A 22685-nucleotide genomic window follows, 5' to 3' on the forward strand; every position below is an offset into this window, starting at 1 on the left:
TTTTGAAAAAGGCAAATGGCTTTGGTCATAGACACGTAACTTAGTGACAGAAATTTCCATATCCCCTTCTATGCCAAGAGGTTCCCCATCTCTGATTCTATCCTGCTGCAAGCTGTTCCCTCTGTTTTAATATTTTCCTGTTTCTATCTTCCTTTCTGATGATTTATTTCAAGTTGTGAGTAATGTGAGGGCTTATTTTCAAATAGTAGTACGTTTATTCGCTCATTACAGATAATGAGCTGCAGGTTTTGCATGTGAAGGCATGGTATGATATTAGCTTGATGTTCCAGCGAAGACCACGTAGTATCTACTCAGGGTTAGAAGAAAGATGTTGAATTTATAAGGCCTGTGCTTTATCATGTGTGGGGAAAAAAAAAGAACAAAATCTTACTTCACAGATAAACTGACTTGGACTAATTAAACATGTACCTGTATTCTAACGCACCTCAGACAGTGATGTGATGTTTTTTGTTTGATGTAGAGAATCCCAGAACCTATGTTTGTATCTTAAAAATAACAATAATAAAATCCTTACAAAATAATTTTATAGTAGCATAGGTCTGTGATACCGTATTGCTACTGAAGTGATATGCCCAACATTATTAATATCTTTAACACTTCTCTGACTCTAAATATTCAATGTATAGATTCTATCTTGGATGCTTCGCTTTCTGTTGCATTCTGGCCTATAAATGTTATTTCACGGTATGTAGTTAACTCTGGATGTTGTTGCTAATGATTCATGCTTTTTTATTTATAGAAGTTTAAGTGGCTGTAGCGGTAAAGTAATGAAGTAAAAGATCTAATCCATTCTAGGTTTCTGTAGGAACTGTCCTAAATTAAAATATTTTTGCACTAAGACCTCTGTGTTTAACGTTTGACTGAATAACCTGCTGTTGCACTTCAACTGTTTCTTTTTTTGTTCTTCATGATAGATCTCTGAACAACAACTTTTTCACATAAATTGACGAAAGTGCAGAAGAGATGGCCAGTTCAGCGCGAGAACATCTGCTTTTTGTGCGACGTCGCAACCCACAGCTCCGGTATACTCTGAGCCCAGAGAATCTGCAGAGTTTGGCATCTCAGGGCACCATGGCTGAGAACATGAACTTGCAGCGTGCCAACAGTGACACTGATTTAGTGACCTCAGATAGCAGATCTAGTTTGACAGCCAGCATGTATGAATACACCTTGGGGCAGTCTCAGAACCTCATTATTTTCTGGGATATTAAAGAAGAAGTTGATCCGACTGACTGGATTGGACTTTATCACATAGGTAAGCCAGAACCATGTTGTAATAATTTGGTGTGTTTCTTGCTTTTTTTGTTACTTCGTCTTTCCTTTTCAGATACGCATTCTGGCATACTACATCATTAATCTAAAGATAAAATCGGGGAAAGATTGCAGAGAATTACCTTGGATTGCACTTTGCTTTTCTTAATGCAGTGAGCTATGAGAAGACATTATTAATGTAGGTCTGGTTCCATAGTGACTTACTAGAGGACATTCCCCTTAAACAACTAATGTGCATATGATTTCTGTGTTCACTTTTGCGGGTGATTGGTTTAGAGTGGAAAATGTAGAGTACCATATTCATCATGTAACTTGGCATACTTACTGTCCAATATTTATACAGCTTTTTGGACAAGTAAATTCTTAATGTCCGTGAAAGGGTATTTTGTGTAATTCTTTGATTTTGTGGAAATGAAATTGTATCCGTTCTGAATGAGTGAGAATTTCTGTTTATGAAGTATTCTTATAGATGGAAATCCTCTGAATAATTTTTTTTCTACTTTTTTTTGTGCTGTTCAAGAGGAACATAGAAGCATATATTTCATAGGAGGGAGCTGAAAAGAGCTCTAAGCTAGCAGGCAAGGGCCTGTGGGCAGTTTGTGCATTAGTAAGGAGTGTGGCTTAAAAGGAGTGGATCAGTAGGTCAAAGCAGTTTGTGCCAAAACCCTGACATCAGCAATATATTTGGTTCAGGTTTTTACACCGTATTATGTTTAATCAGGTCCCGCGATCCAAACATTCCTGCTGTGCATGTGGCTTGGAGCTGTCCAAAGGACAATCTTTATGATGCCACTAGGAACTGGAGCGTATTTAGTAGGTAGCTGTACAGGCACATGGGGTTTGGTCTCCTTTTCAAGGAATCCAGTTCATGTGCATTAAAATTGCTCTCTGAATTAAACCTTTGCTCAGTAACTGTGATGTTTGGGTGATCTGTTTCAAAATAGCACTGCTTTTCTGAATCTAATTGCTAATGTAGAAAGACTGTTGGTGTAACCTGCCAGAAGCAGGTGGAGCAGAAACTGGTGGAAACAGGTCTGACTACTGGAATTGTGTCCGTGCTGGGACCGAGCTAACTGCAGTGAAATCAGTCAATAGGCATTTGGACAGAGAATTGTTGTGCCAGCTTTTTCCAAGACATCCTGTTGCTGCATCACTTAATGTTGCATGGTGTGGAGCTGCTATTTCCCGGTCTTATTCTTTTTCTTGCTTTTTTTTTTTTTTTCCCCCAACTTTACTGAAGATCCACAAAATAGACAGTAGGACTTGTGCTGTTCAGTGCATAACTAGTTGTAAAAACTCTACTGGAAAAGCTTCATAAGCTTCTGGAATAAACTATGGATATGTCCTAATGTTTAAGCCACCTAAATCAATCATCTCCATAATCAAAAGGCACAGATCTTTCCAGTAGCATTAGCAGCTTGAAGTGTGGTCTGTGCTGTAAAATACACAAACCATTAAAATGAAGCTTTTTTTTCTAGTTTAATTACACTGAGAGTTTCCTCTGAAAAAGTTGAAAAAAGTTGAAAATTTTCAGGTATTTTTAGGTTAATCAGGTTATAGCACTTCAAGATTGGTATTCAAGATACTGGAGTAGAGCGTACTTCTATAAAATTCTAATATTTTTTTGGTGATTTTATCCTACTTTATCATGATTAAAAATGTTTCTACCTTCTGTTTTTCAAGCCCCTAAAGCACAAAACAAAGTTAAGTTACTACAGCTTCTTATAATCCTATAAGGAATAGCCAAATAATGTCCTTATGTCTAGAAACCCCATCATGCTACTGTGTAATATCAGAGTATGATATGTGTGTCTGGTTTCCTGTTTTCTTTTTAAGTAACGAAAGGTCTCAGAACTCCTTCAGCATGTAGCTTTCTTCTCCTCTGCCACTTGAAGTCTATCAGCATAGGTGAGAGTTTCGTTACTCAGTGTAAAATAGATCTGAGCAGATTTCTTTAAGACTTGTGGTTTCCTCATTCTGAGCGATGGAATTGCACATTTTGCACAACGGAGAGATAAAGGCGTGTTCAGTCTGATAGGCATTCTTATCTATCTTTGATTTGTTTTTGTTTTTTTTTTCAGTAAACTTTTTGAACTATCTAACATCTTTAAAAGTAAATAAACATGTAAATAGTGAGAAGCCTTTCATTTGCATATTTTTATATACCTTGCTAAGCTGTGGAGCTAAATATGGAGCTAAGATACAGGCTATTTGTTGTAAGGCAGTGTGCATGTATTTTAGAAGTTGTTCCTGTGGACTTTGGTTCTGAGAGTTTACCAGCTTTGCAAGCTTTCACATGGAGTTTAGGGAGAAATCAATTGGTCAGAAATACTGCAGGGTATAATCCAGGATTTGCAGTCCCTTGTAATGATTGCTGTACCCCCAGTTCCCATTTAACACTTTGGAAAGTGCGGACACTACTTATTTTCCTAGGAGAAAGATGTTTGTGGGTGAATATATTTAAAAATAAAAGCTCTGTTCCCAAACGCATTAATAAAATTTTGAAGTATTTGGTTGAGGTTATCCATTCTGGTCTTTCTTTAAAATGGAAACAATTTCCTTTACGCAGTTCCTCTGCTGTGGCACTGCCTGCTGAAAGCAGCACAGATTTTGTGCGGTCACTCACGCAAGACAGCTCCAGGTGTGTGCCAGCTGTACCTCCAGTGTCCCTGCACATCTTCTAGTAAAGCACTGTTTTTTCAGGGAGCTAGGAATAGAAAAAGGCAAATATTTTGCCCTCACTAAAAACAAACAAAACAAAACCCACAACAGCTAAAGTGCGTGCACACACACACACACACACACACACACACACACACACACAAAAACAAAAACAAAAACAAAACAACAAAACAAAACAAAAAAAGCACGTTGCATAACCAAAAGCCCAGTCCAGTGGCTTTTTCTTTTATGTTGATTGTACAATTAGCTTTCATAATGAAAGCTGGATCACTGGGAAGGGCGAGTGGTTGTTAATTCTGTAAATGAACAGATGGAGAAATTCTAAAAATGAATCATCGTTTCTGAGCTGAGGTTTTAGTACAGAGAGATCTGTCAAAGGTCTGGAGCAATCCAGGTAAATTTTCACTTCAAATTAATTTTGTGGAGTACATCTATTACAAACAGAATTGAAAATGACACACTGGGAAGCTGTCTTCACTTTTCATTCATGAATGTATTCAATTAATTCTCTCATTATTTGCTCTTCAATTAACTTTCATTTTCTATCATAAGAAAGCAGTTATTTCTGTTCTAAGTTTTACCGCATGGTTAAAATTGCAGTGGTTTATGAGGAATTTCACCAAACTTATTATATCCCTTTCTTTTTAAGAGACTGTACAAATCACTCTTTCAGGTACATCAGTTGGTACAGTTGATCATAAGAAAGTCAGTAACCACTCACTGTTTTTCCTACTATGTGATATGTAGAGGTTTATGGCTAATTAGCTTACACTGGGGAATAGTAGATGGAGCTTAGAAAAAGTGTGATACAGCTCCGGCAAAATGTTGGTCCGTTAAATGTTTATGAAAATAGTTTTTTTTTAATTATTATTTTATTTTTAGAAACAGGAAAGCCTAAGGTGGCTAAGGCAGACTCATTTTATCCTCAAGAACTGACATTCTTTTTCAGTGCCTTTTTTTCCATACATATTGGAAGTGAAGAAAAAGGTGGGGAGGTATGAGAGAAATAAAAATATGATTGCTTGTATGCCCAGGTGGCTAGGAAGGCCAATTTAATCCTAGCACGTATCAGAAATAGTAGGGAAATAGAGACGGGAAGTGGTTGTCTCCCATTATTCGGCTCTGGTGAGGCTGCACCTTGAGTACTGTGTTCAGTTTTAGGCCGCTCACTAGAAGAAGGATATCGAGGTGCTTGAGCATGCACAGTGAAGAGCAATGACACTGGTGAAGGGACTAGAAAACAAGACACCTGAGGAGAATCTGAGGGAAATAGGGTTGTGTCGTCTGGAGAAGAGGAGGCTGAGGGGAGGCCTCATCGTCCTCTACAACTGCCTGAGAGGAGGCTGCATCGAGGGGTGTGCTGGCCTCTTTTCTCAGGTGATAGCACATGAGGAAATGGTCTTGGGTTGCACCGGGGGAGGTTTAGATTGGTTGTGAGGAAGAATTTCTTCCCAGAAAGGGTGGTTGGGCCTTGGAATGGGCTGTCCAAGGAGGTGCGTGGTGGAGTCCCCATTCCTGGAGGTGTTTGAGAGACATGTGGACATGGCGCTTAGGGATGTGGTTTAGTGGTGGACTTGCAGCATTAGGTGGATCATTGGACGGGATCATAAAGGTCTTTTCCAACCTAAAAGATTCTATTTTGTAGAAAATAATGCACGTTTTATTAGGAATTCGTTCGCTATAGTGTCATCAGGATACTCCTCCACGGTAACTTTTGATCTTTAGTTAAATACAAGAAGTTGAACTTAAACATGAAAAATTTTATATAGCCAAACTCATGCTCAGTTTCTCTACAATTCTATATTTTAAGGAATGCTTTTAGATCCAAGTGTGAATTTGATGGTTTCTGCTTTAGTACCGTATGTGTATTTTCCCCCATTTTATCACCTTGCATAGCAGAAATGTGATCTGTTATCTTGCTGAGGGACTGTTGTGTACAGAGGGTCTCTTTTCCAAGCATGTTCCTAAGGATTACCAGAAGAAAAGTGTATGCGAGGGACACAGTGTATTCTGTGGAGGAAGGTCTCTTTTTTTTTTTCCTTGACTATTTCTGGTTTTGTACTGCCTCAACTCTTTAAAGTGTCAGTAACACTTCTTGAACAGTCTTGTCCTTGAAGTTTTGTTAAAGCAGCTTTTTAGCTCCACAGGCGTGATCTGTGGAGAATGTAGATAGTGCAGCTGTAGGAGCACAGAAAGGCGTCCCACTGAGACTACGTGAAAGCAGAGAAGTGTTATTTCTGAGTATTGGCTTCTCTTGGGGTAAATCAAGCAGGGTTGCATGAAACTTGAAATTGTTGAATGTAAAATACAGGTTTATCATTTTGAATTCAGTTTTAAGTTTGCTTGGAATGGGCTTCTTTCTTCCTGAGGACTGGTTGTGAAGATTATCAATTATCAATTGAAGGTGACAGGGCAGGATGAGATTCAGAGGGGAGCTTTTCAGCGGAGGTACTGTACCTGTGAATAATCTGAAGAGTAAAGGTAAATTTCTAGTGTTTGTCTTAATAAGAAGAGGCCAATTCCATTTTTTTTTTTTTTTTTTTTTTTAAACACAGTTTGATTTAGACTGAAAACTTACTTCACCTTTTGAAACAGTAGAAGACTACACTAGTTAGCAAACACCTCTTGCATCCTCCTAGCCCTGTGAAGTTTCCCTTGTGCAGTACTGGCCCAGCTTTTGCTCTGTGCTAGTTCGTTACAAATACTTGTTCCACACAATATATAAGCTATTGGAGTTTTACAGGTGCCCTACAGTGATCAGCAAGTGTAAATGTTCATTGTAGACATGCTAGGACTCTGTCTAAATCTTTACATTAATTTCAGAGATTTTTTTTTTTTTTCCAATATTGGCCTTTTAGTGAGGAAGATTGTGCAAAATCTTAGACCTAGATAGAATCAAAAAGGAGAAATGGTAGCTCAGTTCCAATAAGCCAATGCAACCTGTCCAGGTTTTCTTGTCATTGCGTGTTATTGTAGCAGCAGTGTACCAGGACTTCCTTGGGAAGTGAGACCTCTTAAAGAAGGTGAGCAGAACAAGAGCTACCTGGGTTTACAGCCCAAGCAGGTACCAGGGTGGAGCGGCCATGGCTCACAGGATGCTGAGTGAAGCCAAATCTTGATGAGTTTTATGGGTTGCCTACAAGTCCCATAAAGAATTCTGAAAGTACAGAATAAAGAATAAAAACTCAGGAGAGAGAAACAAACCCTACATTTGGTTTAAATAGATTAACTCCCATGGCCAAATTGCCTGGGTTGGCCTATTTTTGTCCTAATTTATGGAGTTCTAATTATGAGATGCATGCCCTTATTCTAGAGAGCCTTAGCACATTTAAAATGCTAGCTACCAAAGGTCATTATATTTATTCCCCTCATCTTCTTCTCACAGGCTGCTTGACTTTTTGTTTTACCTACAGCATGGATCCACACCAAAAAAAAACACCACACACACACACAAACAAACAAAACAAAACAAAACAAAACAAAAACAACCTGATGCAGAGCTATATAGGGCAATTTAGATGAAATCTAGGTTTATACTAAGCCTCCTAGGGTAGTGAAGTTTGGAGCCTTTCCATTACATGTCAGACAAGATTAAAAAGAAAAAAGCTTTCGCGTAAACTGCCTTTAGTACATCTACAGTAATGGCTTAAATTAGACAGAGAGATTATAAAATTTTAAGATACTTTATCCTCAAAAGATTTCTCTGGTTTCCATCATAGAATACATACAAAATAATAACTTCATTATCTTCTGGAAAAACCTGATTACTTACTTGCTTTTTTTTTTTCCTTCCTGTTTTTAGCAATATGATTACTTTATCTGAAAATCTGAGCAGTACTATTAATTTCTTGTGGCTATTTACTCTGCATAGCAGTAATATTTTGCAATTACTCCTAGTGTTGGCTGTTGCTGAAATCTGTAAAACGTGGGCGTGACTTTCTGTGTAGAAGTCAGTCCCTACCCAGCTTGGTCCTTGGTAGAGGCTTTGGCTTAGACTTCCAGGAGCCTGGCTTTGTGCTCTTTGTGTGAACAGTGTGTTACGCTCTTCACTGCAAAAGTTAGAAGAAATGCATAAAAGGTGCTTTCTCTGTGTTTTTCTTGCATGCAGCAGATACCTTATTAAGACACACTCATAAAACAAAAATACACATATATGCATTAAAATACACAATATTTATTTTAAGGAGAAAGGAAAATAATTCCCTGATTAAAAAAAAAAATAAAACAAAATGAAAGCCCACCTTTTCCAAACAAATAAAAAGACACCCTAACACAAGGCAACATTATGGTAAAATGGAATATTATGAATTCAGAAATGTATATCGTTTTACATTATCCAACGTTTATATTTGCTGTCTTCCCATCTGCTGGAACAGCCACTTGCCATCAAAAAGGCAGGGTGGGAAGCACACTGCTTTCTATCTAAAGGATTATAAATGCTGTCATGCCAAAACCTTTTGCAGTGGAAAGCTGACAACACAGCTGAAAGAGTCATCCCTGAAGCTACTTTTGTCTAGTTTTGAGGTCAGGGGTATCTCAAAATTAAAAACACAATTAACTGTAAGGTTTAGATGTTCTGGCAACACTTTGTCACAGCTTGAACTTCTTCCAGACATAAATATCACACTACAATATTCTAGGTTTTGTTTTTGCTGTTTAAAGACACTTCCTGAGCTGTTTTCTATCATCAAATCAACATGCCATAGAGTATTTTCAAAACAATTTTGAAAATGTATTCGAAGTCACTGACAACTGTGCTGAGAAAGTAGTTGCATTAATTCATTTATGGATCTGTTTCATGTAAGTAATAGATTATGGATTAGTTTTGCATTATGCACAGTGTTAGAATTCCTGCTTTAAATTTTTTATGAAGTTCTTGGCTCCTTTATCTGCACAGATTTATCAATGACCCTAAGAATCTGAATTAATGGGGAAGTGTTACAAGCTGAGTGTTTTATATGTATGTTAAGGACGTGAGCACTGTAATTAAAACTGGTATCCCTTGAAAAGGTGAAACACATGCATAGTAGGACACTGAAACTAGCAGCTTATATGTAGATGTGTTTAATAAAACCACTTAGTATATGCTGATAAGCAAAATTTTAAATTATAACTGGAGAAAGTTACTCAAGTATTGATCCTGGTAGGCCTCCTTTCCTAGCAAAGCCCATCAAGACGTGTCTGGCATCAGAGAAGCATTGGTGTGGGGTGAAGGTGCTGTAAGAACACAGGCTGGCTGTGCTTAGCTGGCGTCTACTCCTTGGGACAAGCAAAGCTTCCAAATGCCTGCATTGGCAGTGTTTCCTGTCTCTCCGCCTGGCAGCATCCTGGCCTCCAGCGCTCTCGCTCTGGTGGGCAGCCAATTCTCTGGCTAGCAAATCCCATGCTTAGAGCTTTGTTCCAAGATCTGCTCGGACTCTCTTCACAAGATCTGCCTCCTTTGTCTAGCAGTCATTTGAAGTTAATGTCCAACTGTTCAGTCTTCTGGGGTATTTCAAACCACTAATCATTCATTGCATCGCTAATATGTCGGCAGTCCTTGACAGTTTTTTTTTTTTTTTTTTTTTTTAATATAAAAAAAAAAGGTAGGTTAATTGCCTTTGTCATTCCTGGGCTGGCCTTGGACTTTATGAATCCTTTATATTCCTTTACATTCTGCAGTAATGCAAAACAAAAAAGCATACAATTTCCACAAAAGTAATTGTAGTTTCCCATGTATTGTGCTAAGGAGAAGAGGAAAAAATGCTGCAGAAATTCATTACTTTGCATGGAAGAAGCAAGATTTGTAATATAAAGGACTCAGAGAAGGTAAAGGAGGTTATTCTGAAATTTTATAGAATATATTCAAAATAACTTGCATATAATCAGGTCTTAAAGGGAATGGACAAGTGTTATTTATTCATAAAGTACGTATGTAGGAATTCAGTTTGAGCTTGATCTGTTGTTGCACATCACTGTTAACATCAAGCCCTCTTTAACGCTGTGCAGAAGGAGGCTTGATGAATATAGGTTACCAGTTCCTAATTTCCTTACAGAAAGTATGATTAGAAATTGAGTTCCTGCTTTTCACTGGCAATAATTCTCTGATCATTGTTATTCAGTTGCCACTAGAAATATTCATCAGCAAAGACTGTATCAACACTAGTGGTCCATGAATTCTTTCTGCATGGAGGATTTAAGCATTCTGGTGGTTATAAATATGCTTTACGTGAGAGGAGTTGTACACCAGGATAACTTTAGATTCTAACTGAAAGCTTGGACCTATCAGATGTTGCTCATGAAGAGAACTAAGAATTGAAGGCATTCCTTGCCTTGCAGGATCAGGACCTTAATCCATGTTTCGTCTTTACTGTCAAGCATGGAAGCTTTCTTGCATATGAAGCCAATTAAGTCTAAATGGGTTTGACTTTATAAGATGAAATACACGTAGTGGAAAGCTGTAGCACAATACCAGGCACGTACCACTGTCATTAAGATAAATATTCAATAATGGCCTCTTAAAAAAAGGAACATCTTTCTATGTTCATTGTAGTCTAATTTGTGTATAGAGTTTCATGCATGACATAGTTCAGCAGATGGCAGCCTGCAGGGAGAGAGAAAATTCAGTTGACCATTTTTTCAACATAGATGTATCTCTGAATTTTATCAGACTTGCAGTCAGGCAGTTGTTTGCAAGGTACTGAATAGGTATGCGACAAGCCATCAAAGTCAGTAATGGGTAAGATTTTCAGTGTTGTTAATCTTTGATGGGGGTAGTACTTAATCATAAAGCCAACAACACTATTTCTTTCATGTGTTCTTCTAAAATATTTGAGTGATTGGATGTAAAGTGTATTTTCCATTTTTTTTTTTTTTTTTTTTTTTAAACAAAACACAACAATCTGTTTCCTGCAAGTAAAATCAAACACAACCCTCTGGACATTAGTTGGATTTTACCAAGCTATGGCTTTTGTTGTTCGTTTGGCTAGACATTTTGAATCATTATCACATAAGATTTTGATTTTAGAAACCAGTCTTAATTACAGCACACTTAATTGCATGTACTGCTCTTCTGCTCAAGCAGTTCAATAAAAATTACCACTTTTGAGATTAGTGTGGATTACTGTCTTCAGTGCTACTCTTTACTGCCCCTTAGACTGAGTGGAAGTACAGGTTATGACGGGAAAATGTAGAGATTTACATAAGAGCAACATAAATGTGATTTACAGGAACCCCTTTTACTGTTCATGAAATAATCGAGAAGTACAACTCACATCATCAGCAGTAGTGACTGAAGACGTGATTTCTCCTTGGTCTTGCTTTCTCCTTTTCCTTCTCTCACAGTCTTGTTCTTCTGCTCCCTGTCTTGGACTGGTACGGCTCTTCCAGTCAGTAGAGCTGGGAGGTAAACCGTCAGGGAACTTACTCTCCAAAGAGTACAGCCTATCTCTGCTGATTTAGCTTTTTCAGTTGGATGAGGGAGAGCAGCAGAGGTAGCTCAAGTGGCTTATAACCAGGAGAGCAGCTGTCCCTGTGGGCTGTAAGTCACTGCTAGACCTGCTTGGCTGCGACATTCAGCAGCGACTCCAGCAGAGAGGGTGTGATGGGATGCGGTCTGTAGGCTGCTATAATAGGAGTACAAGTCTGACTGTGCTTTTTGTAATTACTTATTTATGCTCTGGGTTTACTTATATTTCTGAGAGTAGCTGAGCTGGTGAGCCTTTGTTTCCAGTTGCATTTAAATTTGAGGTTCTGTGGTTTGCTTGTGGAGTCCCTGGGAAATTGCTGTTCTTAAAAATACTCTGATAAGAATTTTAAAATAATAGTGGAAATATTTTTATCTGTAGGTGCTTTCAAGATACTTAAACTAATGAATCTCTACCATCATTGACCTACACAATTTTGCAGACCTTTTGGCTATTGCATGTTAACACTGGGAGAGAGGAAGCTTTTTACTTCGGAGATATTTATCTCCTTTATTTTTAGCCAGTGATAATTGTAATATAATTGACTGATTTCTGGCACTCTGGTAAAATGATACCGCTTCTAAAGAATTGCAACAAGACCTTTGTGTTTCTTTTAGCTTTGAGCTTATCCAAATTAATCGGCACTGCCATTTAGTAACTTGCTATGAGTAGAGTTTGGCTTCTTCTGCTCATCTGTGAGATGAGATTAAGGATTTGAGACTAGAAAGAACTATGTTGGCATCCTTTCTGTTTAGGAGGTAAACCTTACCCTGCAGAAGTAATCTATCATGTTACAAACCTGCTAAAGCATATATGTCAAGAGAAAGATCTGGGGAATATATGGGGGGAAAAAGTCATTCCTATTACTTATAAAACGACATGACAGTGCTGAAGACAGAGTAGTAGTTTTTCTCATTGTTATCAAGTATGTTACTGTTTATACTGTCCATGCGTTACTCTGGAGTTAATTTATCCTGGAAATTCTAAACTCTCTCTTGGTAAAGTGGATTGAAAAGATCCTGGGCAATCTTCCAAGCTCCTTTTTCAATCTTCTGCATCTGCTGCGTGAGAGATAATGAAGAATGGATTATCAAGATGCTATTGCCTGGGTAATGCCTTTTTACTTAGGATTGCTGTGCAGTTAGACATAGTTAATCCAAACCTCATCATAAAATACCATTTTAATTTCAAATAGAAAACAGTCTTCTGTTTAGCTAGAATGAATCATTGGTTACTTTGAGGTAGATTATTTGTTGAAAAAAGTGCTGGATTTTTGACTTTTGTTAGTGCATAAAAGAAGGCTGGAACCTTCTGTGTCAAATTTTTGAATGCGTAGAGTTTTGGGGGAGGTGGGCAGGGAAAATTCCTATTTATATATTTATTTAAGGATACACTGGCTTTTATTTAGTTTGTTTTGTTTCTCCAGATCCAAGTCCTGCTCTTTCCACACACTTTCTTTTCTTGGAAGAATCTGTGGAATTCTGTCAGATTTTAGGTTTATGACATTGTGGATTCTGTAAGCGAACAAACCAATGAGTTAATTTGGAGTGGGAAATGATTTTGTTTCTTCCAGCTCCATACATGTTTTATTTCTGCTCCTGTTGGATTATAGAGTCTACATACACCTTATTCCTCTGTCTCTCCTTCTGCCTTTGTATTTCTTCTTTTTCTTTTTTTTTTTTTTTTTTTGTATCATACTGTGGTAAGGTTAGGGGAAGGCTGAACAGGAGAATACATGAAGGCGATCACCAAGCTGAATCTGCCTTGCCCTAGAAAAAAACTAACATGTTCTCCCTTTTTTTAAAAAAAATAAATAAATAAAAAAAGGGGGGGGGGGGGGCAAGCAAACAAAAACACCAGTTTTGGAGTAGTTGTGTTGTATCTAATTTGGCTATAGATTTCCTTTGGAAAGTTGCCGACCTGACTGACTGTGCAACTAAGCGGCAGCTTTGACAGAGTGTGGCAGGAGGCAGTGTGAGGCTGCAGATCCACGACTGTAACTATCAGCCCTAATGGGAAATTACCTCACGGGAACGGTGATTGTATCTAGATTTGTCTCTATGAGATCAGAGCTTTGAAACAATGAAATATTGCTGGATATTGGGGGCAGTCGGTGCCACGCCGCGACCAGGCTGCCTTGCCCCAAGAGGTGTTTGTGAGGACCGGCTGAGCCTCCCAAGTGAAAAGAGTAGGCCTCACGAGTGAAAAAAGGCTTAGCACCTCTTCCAGCTGAGCACCTGGGTGTGCTTTGTCACTTGGTACGTGTCCAGCCAAAGGCATTTATGCAGGATTGTCCCACTGCTAAATTGATGTCTCACAGACAATAGCATAGAAAAATGTTAATGAAAACTTCTTTTTTTTTCCCCACATAAAGACTGAGAATACTCAAAACGCTTGAATCACAGACTTCATGCTTCACAAGTATGTAAACATCCAGAGAGAGGCAAAGGCTATTTTTGTAATAGCTACTATTTCATGAAAGCTTTACTGCGTGGCAAATGGATTTTTCATTTGTTCCTGTCATGATTTCAGACATCCAAAGACATGAAGCCGTGGGCATATGAGTGGTTCTTGGAAAGATTGTTAAAAAGTTTCTGGTTCATTTTTGGTTTCAGTGAGGTGAACGTTTCCAAGAGAATGCACTTGGTTATGTTGCTGGAGACCCTTCAGGGTAGGGCCTGCTCGAGTCCTTGTCTCTGGCTGATGACCACCAGGTAGCCGGCATCCCCAGAGCTCCGTGGTGAGGTGGTTCTGTGGTGTGTTGTGTGGCACTGAAAAACCTCATCCTGGAATGTATACTTTGACCGTGTACCCTATACCCCTGAGGGTAAGCACTAGTGATCTGAAATCAAGTTCTCATGAAGCATAATCACATTTTTTTTAAATTTAATTTTATTTTTTTAATTTAAATATTGAGTGGATTGACTAAGGTATATCAGCTTTCTTTCATCTGATATGTTTTTCTCTAGGGAAATTAAAAAAAGACAAAACCCTACCAACCGAAAAAAAGAAAAAAGAAACAAAACAGCAAACAACTTCCTGATTAGCCATAGTGGCTTTTAAAGTGTGCATGAGGAGAGTTGCCATGATGGGAAATAAACATTGTGTTTCGCAGAAAATATTTATGGTTCTCTTGGAGCTTCCTCCTGCTCGTTTCTTTACAAATCTGAGACTGCCTTATCTTATTGTGTGCGTATTGGATGCGTTTCTTCCAGGATGTGTTGGCTCATTTCCTTGAGGACTTCTAAATTTTCTGATTTTTTTTTCCAGTCACAACAGATAGCTGAAAAAGCTTTAAGGAAATGAGTCAACCTCCTGAAATAAATTGCTGGCTGAATAGAGGATGCTGTGTTTGAAATCATATGCACCCTTGATAGTTTTATGGATATTAATTTATAGATATTCTCTAAAATATATTCGATATTCTCTGTGTTCCAAAAGGATTAGGGAAAAAAATATCCCGAAAGAGCATCTGAGCTTGCCTGTTAGAAATGTAGTAGTGGTATTTCCAGACTCCCTGGTACCAGAGTGTGAGAGGGGCAGATTAGGAACCACCGGTCAGAATTTCTAATGCAAAACCGAGGATGTCACTCAGTTTGAGGGTAGTGTAAGAGGTGGAGATGAGTACTACTGAGCTCCTGTAAAGCAGCATCCTAAGTGCTGAGTGCTGCATAGGCAATGTGCTTCTCTCGCTAGTCATCACTCCCCAGAAAATTGCATCCTGACTTTTGGGAGCCCTTTGTGATGATGTTGATGGTGTCCGGCAGCAGCCCAAAGCAGGGGGCTGCTCTGTGAGACAAAGTGTGCAGCCCAGCATCCGTGTGGGGTGCCAGAGTCCTGGGAGGGAGTTTCTCTGTGTGGGGGCTGCTGAGTCACTTCTCTGCAGCTCATGGGAATCCTAAATGGTTTTAAAAAAATCAAGAGGACGCTGTTTTAGTAACATATATGCCTTATACTATAGGTAGACAAGCCTTTGGTATTTTCTTTGCTTCACAAGAATTAAGTAGCAATTTAAGGACAGAAATGAGGAAGTAAGTATCAAACCTCTTTATCTGGGATTTTCTCTCTAAGGAGCCAAACTAAAAGTAAAACCAAATGACCCTGAACTTCTAAGAAGTTAGACATCTGCATCCAATCTGAACTGCAAATTTGGATCCCACACCAATTAGCCAGCTTGCCCCGCTTCAGTGTGTTACACAGAAGGTCTCTGATGCAAGCAATAAATACTGCATCTCTGAACAGATGACACATACTGTCAGCTTTTTAGGCAATCTGGAAAAACCCAAATTCATCCAGATCACAATAGAAGGAAGAAAGCATAGAGCACCTGCATAGGGGTTGATCCTCTCCAGAGGTCATATTTGGCTTCAGATGTTGTTTTCAGTGCAATGAGAGCTTTATCTTTTTCATTGTGGAGTGGTGGGACAGTACAAGGGATTTGCTGAACAGACGATGTTTTTTGTTACAGGGGATTTGGAACAATGGGATGAAAAAAGGCTGTTCGCACAACCTTTGCTGCAGTCATGTATATGCATAAATGGTTGGCCCATGTACACAAGTGTAATGAGAAAAGTAGAAACCATATGTGAAGTGTTTATTTTTCTCAAGCACAAAAGAAAGGAGGAGGTAGTACAGTAATGACATGTTAATCAGTTCAAAATAGTGTGTAAAGCATCTCAAAATAACGAGAGCTGGATAAATGCAGGTACAAAATCAAAATTGAGCTGCGATGCTCTGTGGAGAAGGTCTACCCCTGATCCCAGACTAAAAAGGGAGTGAGCTGGAAGACGAAGCAGGCTTCTTCCTCTGGTTTCCCAGTTGTCATCAACGTTTGTTCAGAGACTTGCAGTCTCTGAATAGATGTGCTGCAGTGCTGTCATTGGAGCATGAGTGTCAGCTGCTGGAAAGTGAAACTTTAGGTTTATAAGCTTTTTAGTGCGACCCTATGAGTGAAATACCAGCAAGTGCGAGTACTGACCTTTCTGGAAAACTGTCAGGCACATTGTGACAAAATATGGTTGGTCTCATCAGCAAAGAACCAACAAAAACATGTGGATTTCTGCTGAGTAAACAAGCCATAGGCTCCAGTCCAAAGGACCTGAACCAGGTCAGAGACAGTACAGATCTGTAGGCACTGAGACAGAAGCGAACAGATTGGATTTTCTGTGCTTGTATACCTTGCAAAAATAACATCTTTGAAAGTGTATTGGCAAATTTAGAATGTGCTGCTCCCCTGAACTGTTTTTGGGTTATCCCATGTCTGTTTGAATCTTAAAACAATGTATAACCACACTATATTGTTTGGTAGAAATGAGTGAAAAAAACACGTACTTTTGTAAAGTGAACTAGGTCAGGCTTCAGTCATATGCTCACCCAAAAAAACCTTCTTCTGGTGCCTACAGAGTTTCCTTAGTTGTGCTGTTAAATTCTGCTGTGCCAGTATGCTAACGCCAGACCCAAAAATGGGGCAAATCAAATGAGCTAGTCTATATTTGTAAGTAGTCAGGTACACACAATATATACAGACACCCAGAAACCACAGGTCAGCTGACATTTCTCACAGGGCCTCATTTCACAAATAGTGTTAGCAAAGTTTTCAGAGTTGGGGCTCACTGTGTGGAATTGTGCATTGTATGTTGCTTGGATATTTTCTACCATATTGAATAGTACTGGCTGTTGTCATCTGTCAGTAATGCAATAATGTGTACTTGAATGGCTGTGAGAACATTTGAAATACTGTATTTCAGGTGCAACATCAGTAGTAAATGCTTGAAAATGACATTTTACTTTTGATAGCTTTGCTGGGCTTCATAATGAATTTATATCATCCCATATAATGTATTAATTCTGCTAAATATTAATATCTATATCAAATCTAAACTAAATCTTTACATTAAAAGCAGGAGGCAGTTGAAAGGAGGAATGTGGTCAGAACTGGAAAGATGAAATACTGAAAACTGTAAAGCATTTCAGCACATCTGAAGGCAAATAATAGCTATGACCTCAGTAAGTTTGAAAATATAATGTTTAGGTCTGCTTTTATGCCATTTCACAACAAAGTTTTTTTTAGAATAAACTTGATGGAGAACCTACAAGATGGAGATATTTTGATTAAATCTTGCCATTGCGAGGCAATGAGGAGGAGGTAGAAAGTGTAGCAGAGCAGGAGAACAGCTGGTAATGGTGACAAAGTAGTGAAGAAGAGTGACGTGGCGTATTCCTTTAGTAGCCTTCCTTAGCGCTCTGTTTGCATGGATGTGTTCTCTTTATGCTGACCTATTATTCCTCTCTGTCTGTGGGTTTTCCACAGCATTGCCTATCAGCCATTTGGATGCCTGAGAGAGCGCACACATATAAATAAAACAGCAGGACATTACTGTTTACTTAAGCTAGAGGTTTTGTGGTTGGTAAAAAATGAAAGGAGAAGTTGCTTACGAAGAGGTGTCCCCAGTATCATAGCTAGGGGATTCACCCTTTATTAGAGGGAAGAGGGGGAAGCATTGATGCCTGTTTCTACCTTGGGTTTGAATCCATGCTCTTGGTCTTTTCCCGATTTTTAGAAGGTTTTACTTTGTTTTCAATTACTGGAAAGTTGATGTATGATTAAAGTATGTTGTTTAAGCATAAATATTTTTCTCTATTTCAAACCAACAAGCTCTCTTGACTTTCTAATAAATTCCCTGAGAAACCTATTACTGTCAAAGACAACAATAGAATAGTTTGCATTCCTGCTTAAGCAGCTCATAATTTTGAAGATAAAAACCACAAAACCCAGCTGCTAAGAGAATATTAAATCCCACAAGATCCTTTGGGGTTGTGTGCTGCAGAGGCATGTTATTGGCAACTTTAGAAACTAGGAGGATTTGTAAAAGGCAGTGAGAAATTACTTGGAGCTGGCAAGGAAAAAAACATTTTAAGAAATATTTCTGTATTAGACATGGGAATAGACTTGAACGCTGAGAGAGAAATGCTAGCGGATACCGCGTCAGGAGGCTGGAAAAGATCAAGAAGACTATTGATCAGATAACATCTGAAATGGCAAGCAATAATCCAGTGCGATCAAAAGTGAACCCGAGGATGCAGGAGGCAGTCTTTTTACTTTCCTTTCAGTGATGAATCAATTGTCTCCACACAGTGCTGAAGGATGCCACAATGCTGGAATTCCAAAGTTACTTGTACCATTATAATAGTTCCAGGGTTCAAACCATCGACAATCTGAAAAGGCAAAAACCAAATTTCCTGGATCCATAGTTGTCAGTTACTGTATGTGGCACAACTCCTTTCTTTTTTTCTGTGCATTTTATCTGTGGGTATACCACATCTAGGGCTTGTTTTAGTCCTTTCCCTGTAACAATAAATAAAACTTACACACACGATGGAGAGGTTCAATTAACTTCTTCAAGACCCTTAAGGACTGTCTGGCACTGACTTTCCTCCTTGCTGATTCATTCCAGGAAAGAAAATTTAGCTTTGGGAAACCTGAAGAGGAGACATTATCAAAAGCAAAATAAAACCACCCAACTAGCTGGCCATAAGATCTGCTGATGGATCATCATGTGCAGAGCCTGTGTCAGCTCTTTGGGTGATGCTGGCTCTGTAGCTCAGAATGTTTTGTGCCCTGAATTTTACACCCTTGCTCATGAAGAATTCATCTTTATTCTTTCTAAATAAAAATCTTATTGAAATCTTTTGATGATTCTGGTTGAAAATTTTACATGCACAAAAAGCATAACTAGTGGAGGGGGTGCATACGTGGGCAGTTCAATCAGCTGAGTCTTTTTTGTGGTTACCTTCGTTTTCCTTGGTGGCCATCAGCAGAATCTGCCATCTGGCAAGGCCTCCTTCCCATTGCATGCCTGAGAGCTCCCCATGAGCAAGATTTCAGCTCATTAGGATGCTTTTTGCCCTCAGGGGGATTTAAGAAATACAACCTTTCATCCTCTTGTACTTTTTTTCTGAGTTATGTGTTGTTCTAGAAAATAAATATGTTTACTAAACCTAGCCTTTTAGTTTGTTTGTATGCACACAATTAAAGATTTTTCACTAGAATTTATTCAGAGTTGTTACTATATGTATCTAATGAATTATTTGGGCCTGCAGCTTAGCAGTTTGTATCTCAACAGTGCATGTAGGGTCTGCTGGTCAAGGTGTTGCACACAGTGTGTGTAATGGTTCCTGACGTGCCGTGGTTGAGCTTATCCTTTGAGCTGTATGATTATTCTCTCTCACTTGCTAAAATGTAAATATTTCTGTGAGAAATGTGTCTTGGAATATGTATGGGAAAAAAGAGTGCATCTGTAGATAATGCACCATTGAATTCAAGTCAGTTTTTGTAGAAGATAATTGCAGAATTAGTAACACTTGAGTAAGGTGCAATGAGACATTTAAAATTATTGTTGATTATGGTGATCAATAACCAGTTCTTGCTTTCTAGCAATGTTGAGGTGATTTTTTTTGTCAGGTGATTTATTTTTTTTTTGACTTGGGTACATTTGTTAACCTGAACACTTTGTTAGTAAAATATAGTTTCTTACAATAAAATAGAAACAAGCACAATGCTTGTCAAAAATGTTTGCAAAACTGAGGTGAATTTTTAAAATAATCACATAACATTATTGAGCTGTAGGGCATGGGAATTGAGATGGCTCCTGTTAATCAGGGCTGGGATGGCTCCTGCTAATTAGGGTAGAAAGTTTTATAGTTTATTACGCAGGCAGTAACAGTCTTGATATTTTCCTTAGATATATCTTAAGGTACCCATATTAGCAGTGAGACGGTTTCTGTTACTAATGCACCAGTGCTATTGTAAATCCCTTACAAGGTGGGGTAGTTGCTTCTACTGTATGAGGGGCTGGAGGAGAAGGGAAATGGAAGCAGAAGGATGGACAAATAGGAAAGAAGGAAACTAGAAAATATTCTATGTGACCCTGCAGATTGGTAGTAACAACCATGCTGGTAATAAATTTAACTCCACTTCATGGCTATCTATGTAGCATGAGGCATATTGCAAAATATGATGGAGAAAAAAGGTTTGTACTAAAGCTGAATGTTTTGGTGTGTTTTGGTGGACAGTTGCCAAATAATCGATGACTGGTTATCTGATTTGAAAATTTCGTAACTATAACCAGAACAAAGGAAACTTGGAACAGTTTGACAATACAGATTTAAACTAACATGTGTTAAAGATCGCCACCAGTCTCTTGTGCTTTTTCCACATGTGCATTTCAGTGATGTGTATGACTCCTGATGGGCAGATGTATATTTCACAATGCTTCAAAATTGTGTTTTATTTTTAGATTTGCAAACAAAATAAAAGTAAAAAGGGCACGTGGTCATTTTGGCTCTATTTCAGGCCTCTCAGTTACAGCAATTGTGGCTGCTTGATGGTCCCACAAGAAAAACCTGTTTTTGAAGGGTGAGTTAGTTATAGGAGAACTACGTGTGGAATGAAGTACATTTAAGGTTAGTTTATCAGCTTCCCAAGTGAGCCTAGATTTTACCAGAATTAAACCCAGAAGAGACAAATACATCATGCAGTCAGACTCAGTCTGATTTCCCCTGTATTACAGGCCCCTCAGTGGCGCCCAAACTTTTAACTAGCCTGAGTATCGCAATTCTCAGAAAACTGGACCACACTGAGAGACCAGCCCAAAGTTTTAACTAGCCTGAGTATTACAATTCTCAGAAAACTGCTGAGAGACCACGCTGAGAGACCAGCAGCAGGCTGGCTGGTGGCGGTATGGAGACACAGATAGCTGGGTTCTCCTCACAGGGCCAGGACTGCGCCCGGCGGTGATGCTTCTCCATTTTGTAGGCCGTGGGGTGGCCTGGAGGGTGCTCCTAGTCTTATCAGAGGGAAGATCCCTTCCCTGTGTGAGATCTGGTGGTCACAGGAGCAGGACATACTGTTGTGGTCTCCCGGGCTACATGTGCTCCCTCAGAAGTGGTCGTCCTGTTGAGGTCCACATTGCCACCTGTACCTGATGTCTGCTGCTTCTGAGGGGACAGCCATGGTATTCGAGTGCACTGCGGAAGGAGAGAGGGGGATGAGGAGTGAAATGTTATTCAGGATCTCTGCAAGTAATTGACTGAGGAATGGAAGTGTGAGGCTGAATGTTAACAATGTTCGTATTGCAGAGTAGGAATTTTTCTGAGCATGTTTAGGGTGTGTGAAGGAGGGAGAATATAAGGGCTGCTGACCTGAGTGGCAGTCCCAACAGAGCTGCCACAAATATCTGGCCTTTCCTGAAGGGATTTTTGCTGTTTCCACCTCAGAAGCATTTAACCAGGAAAGAAAAACAAACAAACCAAAAAACCAAACTTTTCTCTGGTACTTTTCTGCATTGGGTATTTGCATTCATGAGTAAATGCTGCTGGTCCATAAAAAAAAAACAGCATGAAGGCTGAGATAAATGAGCTCTCACTTCTTCTTCTGGCTGTGAGATAACATACAATCTATACCCACACGGTCACACCAGAAAAGTCCCTCTCTGTAAGTGCAGCTGTGCCAGCAAAATTGTGCTTTTGTTGATAATGTTTATTTACCAAAAGAATTTATCCGGGGGCAGGATAGGTAATGCTGACAAAAGCAAAGCTTTGCTGCTATCATGTCTTCAGCACTAGGAATACTTTGTTATAATTTCTAGTTTTTCTGGTAAAGACTTGTGATGTGAACATGGTTGCACATGAAAGTGCATGCCCTGTATTCCTGGGAAGCTGCAGTGCTCTTCTGCAGGCTCAGCAGTTCGTGCACTGTCAGTAAACGAGTGCTTATCTCAGGCCATGTACAGTTGCAGTTGAGAGGGAGAACGATGAAAAACATTCCACAATAAAACTAGATTTACCAAATTAAACATGACACAGAAAAGCTTAGATGCTTTTACAGTATCTAGCCCAATAGTGACCTTTTACAGTTATTTAGAAAAATTGGTTTGTTTCTAGATTTGCTACATACATCCCAGGCTAACAGGCTCTTAGGATACTTGCATAGACTGAGTTTTCTTTTCTGTTGGATTTGCTACCACTGAAAGCAGGTGATAATCACCTTTACTTTGCACATTTGATGTAATTCACGTTGCTTCAGCACAAGAGGAGTTGATTAGCAAACCAGGACAAACTAAGCACCTAAATTTTTTCATCTAAGATTAGAAAGAAAAGGTTGCAGTAGAACACCCTTAAGCAAGAAACTTTGTATATATATGTATTTGTATATATATACAAAGTATGTGTGTATATATATACTTGTACATATAACACTAAACATTG

General features: G+C 38.9%; 1 protein-coding gene across 3 annotated transcripts in view; it reads left to right on the forward strand.

The window, feature by feature from the left end:
- HECW2 (HECT, C2 and WW domain containing E3 ubiquitin protein ligase 2) overlaps window positions 1-22685 on the forward strand; it is a 155113-nt gene that overhangs the window by 48378 nt on the left and 84050 nt on the right. For 2 of the 3 annotated variants that reach the window (XM_032189786.1, XM_032189787.1), the window contains exon 2: window positions 936-1276. In XM_032189786.1, the coding sequence (XP_032045677.1) occupies window positions 985-1276 (292 nt within the window). In that variant the 5' untranslated portion in view covers window positions 936-984. Of the gene's footprint in view, window positions 1-935; window positions 1277-22685 lie in introns of those variants that run through there. The other variant, XM_032189788.1, reaches the window with a different exon arrangement.

Source organism: Aythya fuligula, chromosome 6 (genome assembly GCF_009819795.1).
Source record: "Aythya fuligula isolate bAytFul2 chromosome 6, bAytFul2.pri, whole genome shotgun sequence".
NCBI lineage: Eukaryota > Metazoa > Chordata > Aves > Anseriformes > Anatidae > Aythya > Aythya fuligula.